The sequence below is a fragment of the Polistes canadensis genome, unplaced genomic scaffold, assembly GCF_001313835.1.
Source record: "Polistes canadensis isolate GaletaPanama2010 unplaced genomic scaffold, ASM131383v1 scaffold_199, whole genome shotgun sequence".
Lineage (NCBI taxonomy): Eukaryota > Metazoa > Arthropoda > Insecta > Hymenoptera > Vespidae > Polistes > Polistes canadensis.
In genome coordinates, this window is record NW_014569746.1 from 54983 (window position 1) to 61737 (window position 6755).

Consider the following 6755-nt stretch of genomic DNA (forward strand, 5'->3'; position numbering starts at 1 on the left):
ACATACAAACATACATACATACATACATACATACATACATACAAACATACATACATATATATATATATATATATATATATATATCTATATTTTCCCCTTTCACTCGTATCTCTTCTCACCGATATATAAATACATACTACATGTATACATCTATGTATGCGTGTATATGTATATCTCTATATACACACATATATATATACATATCGGACATGCATAGTCATGGAATTTTCGTGAAAGGGATCATTCGAGTCTCGAAAGAAGGAACAACTATTATCTTTCCGATTCATCATTCGTTAAGACGATTCGACTTGCTTGCATTTTTATCTATCCTACCATTCGGGTTATGGTTGTTTAATTCGAACCACGCTACGTCGATGCCAACGTATGATGTTGTTGGAAAGTCTTAGAGGATTCTGAATCTTCCTCCGAGATTTTTCTCTCCTCGTCTGCCAAATCTACGCCATAATTGCTCGACGTGTTGTCCTCTTCTGTAACAAAAAATGTTAAACATTTCGCCTCTTTGTATCGATATTTCACTCGTTTCTTTTTACGAATGTAATAAAAAAATATAATGAAACCAACAAGAGAAAAAAAAAGAAAATTCCTCTCCCTCCCTCTCCCTTTCTTACAAACAAGATATAAATAAATATAAATCAGGAAAATTAAATGAAATTAAAGAGAAAATAATGAAAAGAAGGATATAAGATAATAGAGAATGAACAAAAAAATATGTATAATAAATAATTTCGATACGGGGAAAAGCGAAGTACTGTATATAGTATCGTTGAATAGGTTAACACACGGATCCTAATCGCGTCAGACGACAAAAGAAATAGTCTATTATGAATCGATGCACGAACGACTTTCCCACTTCCGTGTTACACGCGCAACAGGTCCTTGCATCTCTCACCAACACACACACACGGGTTCGCACCGGCGCGCAACGAGTGCGCTAGGTTGCTGTTAACAAAGTGGAAGGGAGTAGGTGCTAGTAGGGAGGTGGAACGAACAGCGCGACTACTATTGTTACGTGTTTTGTCGTGCAAATCGATTTCCTACCTGTTCGTCCCGCGCTTTACTCGCCGATTGAAAACCTTCAAAAGATGTGTAGGTAGAATTAAAAAAAAAAAGAAAAGAACAAAAACGCATCTAACAAAAGATACAAATAGATGATGGAAGGATAAATAAAAAAAAAGAACGGAAATGCGTTACGAATTCGAATCCGATAGGTATAACGATTTAAAAAGAAACCTATTTACGTATGACACGTTACGTCACATTTGAAAGATTAAGTTAAACTCGTTAAAGGACATTGTGAAGAAATTTTCTACATTTTCATTGTTCGTTTTTCATTTATGGTTATACGCGAGCTTTTAAAAAAACAGTTCCCTTAATTCCCCGTTGCTCTAAACATAATCCAATTGTAGCATATTATATTTTAGATTGAGAAAAATCCTTTGAGTATTTCATAGATTGACCGGGCAATGTACGAGAAGATTTTAGCGGACAATTCTAATAGAATGCCTGGATTATTTTACATTGATCTTAACGTATACACAAGTAACATGCGGAAATATTATTATCCGGAGTTTTGCGAAATGTGGATAGGATATTTAAAAACAAGGAGAAAAAAGATATATTAGCGAAAGTATTTTTTAAAAAGGGGGAAAAATTATTTCAATACGATTTCTTTTCCGGTTCTCCGATCTGGGTGCTGATTTGGATGTTTGGTTATTTCTTGGTGTTTCTTATAGTGTACGTTGCCTGGTTGCGTGGGCGCGTTTATTTGCAGACGCGACTTGAGTAAAGCGAATTCCACGCTGGATTACCCTGCCGATCGGTCGGTCGTTCGTTCGAGAGAACGGCGGCGCTTGAATGGCTCACGCCATATTCTGAGAGTACTAGAGTAAAGAGAGAAAAGAAAGAAAGAAGGAAGGAAGGAAGGAAAGAAAGAAAATAAATAAAGAAAGTAAGCAAGCAGGCAAGCAAGCAGGCAAGCACAAGCAAGCAGGCAAGCACAAGCAAGCAAGCAAGATGAATAGATCGATGATAGCCTAGGACCGAAAGAGATCTAGACAAAAACCCGAATAGAAGAAAATTTTCTCGCGGCGATGGTTGGTGGTGGTGGTGGTGATGATGGTGATGGTGGTGATGCGTAGTGGTGGTGGCAATGGCGATGGCGAAATCTAAAATAAACGATTCGTCGTCGTGTCGATCCGAAACGAGCTGGATAAAAATAAACTAATGTAAGCGTCCTTTATAGTTGAAAGCCTAGAGCACGGAAAATCGACGATTCTACGAATAGAGTCTTTACTTATCTTTACATGTGTATATATATATATATATACATATATACGTGTAAGTACGTGCTTGCTAGTAGCGTTCTAGCGTTTTAGCGTGCGTGCGTGCGTGCATACGTGCGTGCGTGCATACGTGCATACGTGCGTGCTAGCGTGCGTGAGTGTGGGTAAACGTGTAGGCTCGAGCCTCGTTTGGATTGGTTGCTCACCGATATAAAGGGGAGATGTGTCGTAGGCGTTGCAGGGTCCGGCATGTCGCGTCTCGAGAACGAAGCCGGTGACGCAGGCGTCCTTGACGATGTGACACCAGCTGGGATAGGTGATGTTGTTGGTCGCGCACAGCATGGTCGTCGATGGATCTCGATCCCGATCACGATCGCGGTGCGTCCGGTTCCGGATGCGTTCCCGCTTCCGGGGGCAACGGTACGTGCAAGTCACGCAACGCGGCCGACCGGACTTTATCTCCGTCAGGCAGGTCTGCCCCTCCCGACAGCGAATCGTCGTGCAATCCGCGTTCTCTGAGGAACAAACATGAAAACGCGCGACTCGTTAACCGTCAACACCACCCACAAATATCAAATCCTCTCTCTTCTATATATGCGATCATTATTTTTCTTTTTCTTTTTCTTTTTTATTCTATTTACTATTTATAAAAAGACGCGCGAACTTTATAAATGTTTAATAATGTAGAATAAGAGAGACGATCACCGATATAGATTATTCGTATCTCTTTATCTACGTTACTCTCTCTCTCTCTCTCTCTCTCTCTCTTACGTTGTAATTTAAACGAGGTTTGCCTTACCCGCGTTATAGCGTGTAGACGATTGCCGCAATAATAAGTCGTTACACCTACTTGGGTCAATAATCTATTTCTCACGGAGAATAAGTATGAGAAAAAAGGGGGGCTTGGGCTGGGGCTGAGAGGGGGCGGGTTTTTTTTAGAAGGGAAAGGTTATATAGTACGGTTTCTATGAGAAAATTTCTCGGTCATCGTTTGTTTTCCTTTTTTTATCGACACGATTTGTCATTCTCGATAGAGATTGGTCGTTATGGAAAGGAAAAGAAAACAAAAAAGAAATACTATATTGATTAATAAATATTCTTGATAAAAAAAAAAGAAAAGAAAAGAAAAGAATTTAATCCGTGTCAGAAAGAACTACTCGATCTTCCGACCGAAAGACGCCTTGTTCTAATAGAAAAATCGTTAATAAACGACGCGTGGAACGACCCTCGTCATCGTGCTATACTCGATTAGCCTAATGCTCGGGTTCTATGGTACATACGTCTAACGACCGCGAGATCGTTCCTAGCTACGACGTTATGCAATGGCTTGGAAAGAGGGGGGAGGGTCATTGAACGTTCAATCTCGCATGACATTGACACAGCATCGTTAACGTCGATTGGACTGCGGGTGGTACCACGAGCGTTGTTTCCTTTTCAATCGCGTGATTCACACAAAGGTACAATCCATTCTGACATGAGAGGGAGGGAAGAGAGGAAAGGGGAATGTCTTTATCTCCAACCCCTCGTTGTATAGCATTCGAAAGAGAGAAACAATTCGAAAGATCCGAAAATCAGGAATAGTAAACGTGTGCCGACAATTGTGTCACGAATGTAATAATTAATTATAAATTACGAAAATATTGAAAATAAAATTTCGTTTTTTTTTTTTTTATATGATTTATTTAAATAATATATCACCGTAATGTCATTGAATAATTTTGAAAAATCAATTTCATGTCTTATAGAATATTAGCACACTGTCGTAATTATCGGCACATTATAGGTGGGAGAAATAGGAAGAAGAAGAAGAAGAAGAAGAAGAAGAAGAAGAAGAAGAAGAAGAAGAAGAAGAAGAAGAAGAAGAAGAAACAAAATGAAAAAGAATAAAAAGAAAAAAGAAAAGAAACAAAAAGAAAAGAAAAGAAAAGAAAACGAAAATTGAAAGAGGACGAGGAAATCACTCGACGCGTTCGTTGATGATGGCGGGTTATCCCTCGAGTGGTGCGAGAAGAGAATCTCGATGAGGGAAGAGAGGAAGAAAAGAGCCGGTGTAAGAGAGTGTGGAGTTGAAGAAGGAGTGTCCGAAAGGAAAGCTCGGATGGTTCGTTCCGAGCACATATTAAAGAAGGTATATTTGCAGACACGTGCACTTTCGCGCCTTGGATCTTCGAGAAAGACGATTATTTGCACCGCGACACCTCGTCGCGCTAAACCGGCTGTGGTTTGTTTACTCATTTACGTTAGCCTTCTCTCTGGTGAGGTTGGAGAGAGAGAGAGAGAGAGAGAAAAAAAATATGGTCCTTTAGCGGTGAGGAGAATCTTTGGGAAACGATAAAAATACGAGCATTTCTTCTCTTAGAAATTCAGCAATATTCATAGGAGTAAACGAGCGAATTAGAACAATGAACGAATCGTATGATATAATATATATAAGTTCTTATTCTTAAATTCGAACATTAAACTTTTGCTTGGTATCCGTATCGTATTATTATATAACGATCGTTTCCTTTCACCAAAGAGCTTCCACCTTGTTTCCTCGAATCGTCTGTTCGAATCGTTTGCTTGGAGATCGGTTCACGCGCGTGCTCGGAATATCCTTCAACGTGGTAAGAATCTACTATTATTTTCGCATACTTGATACTACACGTAGGGAAGAAAGAAAGAAAGAAAGAAAGAAAGAAAGAAAGAAAGAAAGAAAGAACAAGAAAAATAAGAATAAGAAGAAGAAAAATAAATAAAGAAAGAAAGATAAAGAAACAGGAAAAGGGAAGAGGCGTAAGAATGACAGGGATAGGTAGTTCGATAGTCGGATAGTTCGTGAACGGTTTACGCTCGACTAGTAAATACGAATGATCATTTTTTTTATTTCTCTTCCTCTTCATCCTGTTTCTCCTATTTTAGTTCCGTTGGTACGACGACGACGACGACGACGATGGTGGTGGTGGTGATGGTGGTGGTGGTGGTGATGGTGGCGGAGGATACAAGTACGAGGAGAAGCCAACGAGAAAGGGAGTGTGCAACACGGAAGAAACTAATTTTCGCCCGATAGATACGTCTGGTGATATTTGCCGAGCTGTCTAACGATCGTGCGACCGAGACCGAGCTCGGAGAAACGTTTCGCGGCTATGTCATTAGCTAAAAGAACAAGAAAATAATGCTGCGAGACGTTGCGAGACTTTGACGCAGGGTGCATCGACCTACCATCATTTCTTTCTTTTCTTTTCTTTCTTTTTTTTGAAGTTATTTCTCTTTTTTTTAATAAGTATATCTGGTATGCCGAGCGTACGCGTATGCGTTATTCCATTTATTTGGTTTTTTTTTCTATTTTCTTTTTCCACTTTTCCTAACCTATATTTATTGTATTTGGTGTTTGAAAAAAAAAAGAAAAAAGAAAAGATACATCAAATTTATTCGTTAACCGTCCGTCACGGTTCAGTTTTAAATCGAAAATTTCAAGTCGAACGTATTATTCCGTAACCCAGGACTATATATGTAAAACATGATCACGGAGAGTCCGATGCAAGCCATGGTTTGCATACAGCCGATACTTTTCTTTTCTTTTTTTTTTCTTTTCCCTCGTAACTTGTTTACGGTATAGAACCGCATCCACGATGCACCGATGACAACGACAACGCGATTACTGTTTGGCGTATGGAAGAAGAATTGAAAAAAGATGCGTGGGGTTAGGTGGGGAGGGAAGGGCAGGGCAGGGGGAATTAAAAGAAATAGGAAAAACAACGCGAAGAAAAAGGGGGAAAGCAACTCGACACGCTGTTAAGAACTAGCTAGGCCATTCGACTCGAAGGTATGCATCGATTAATGCGAACGTCCAAAGAATTCGAAGATGGCTGAGAGCACTCGGAGAAAAAGAAAACAAGTTAAAGAGTGTGTGTGGGTGAGAGAGAGAGAGAGGAAGATTCGTAAACCCCAATGTAAGATGGCTCACCTGTTTCTTTCTTTCTTTTTTTCTTTTTTTTTCTTTAGAAAACGTATGGCTAATTTAACAGATTTCAACAACGAACATATTCCGGGTAAGGTTTGTTGTCTTAGAAATATTCGTATTACCACAGATCTTTTGAAATCTAAATCGTAGAGATCCGCTTCTATTATTCCCCTTCACTTTGCATAAGAAGATCTGGTCATTTTCACGATACCATAACGAATGTGCTTTTAGTTTGTTGCAGCTACTTTTCTTTGGTATGTTATAACAAACATTTTACCCTTCTATTTTATTCTAATCGTTTATTAATACTAGACTCGTAGATAATTTATCCGTTAGTTCTGTATAACGTAACTGACACGTTATATACAATATATGTAGTATATCCTATATAAATCAGCGTTTATGTGATACTATAATATAACGCGTATCACGAGAAAATAGAAATTTAGAATATAAACGAAAAGAGAGAGAGAGAGAGAGAGAGAGAGAGAGAGAGAGAGAGAGAGAGA

At 39.1% G+C, this 6755-nt stretch overlaps 1 protein-coding gene across 3 annotated transcripts in view; it reads right to left on the bottom strand.

Moving 5' to 3' along the window:
* Positions 1-91: 91 nt before the first annotated feature.
* Positions 92-6755, bottom strand: part of LOC106789742 (follistatin-A) — a 44259-nt gene continuing 37595 nt past the window's right edge. For all 3 annotated transcript variants that reach the window (XM_014754213.1, XM_014754214.1, XM_014754212.1), the window contains 2 exons: positions 2510-2818; positions 92-488 (listed from right to left, as the gene is read on the bottom strand). In XM_014754213.1, the coding sequence (XP_014609699.1) occupies positions 367-488; positions 2510-2818 (431 nt within the window). In that variant the 3' untranslated portion in view covers positions 92-366. The remainder of the gene's footprint in view (positions 489-2509; positions 2819-6755) is intronic.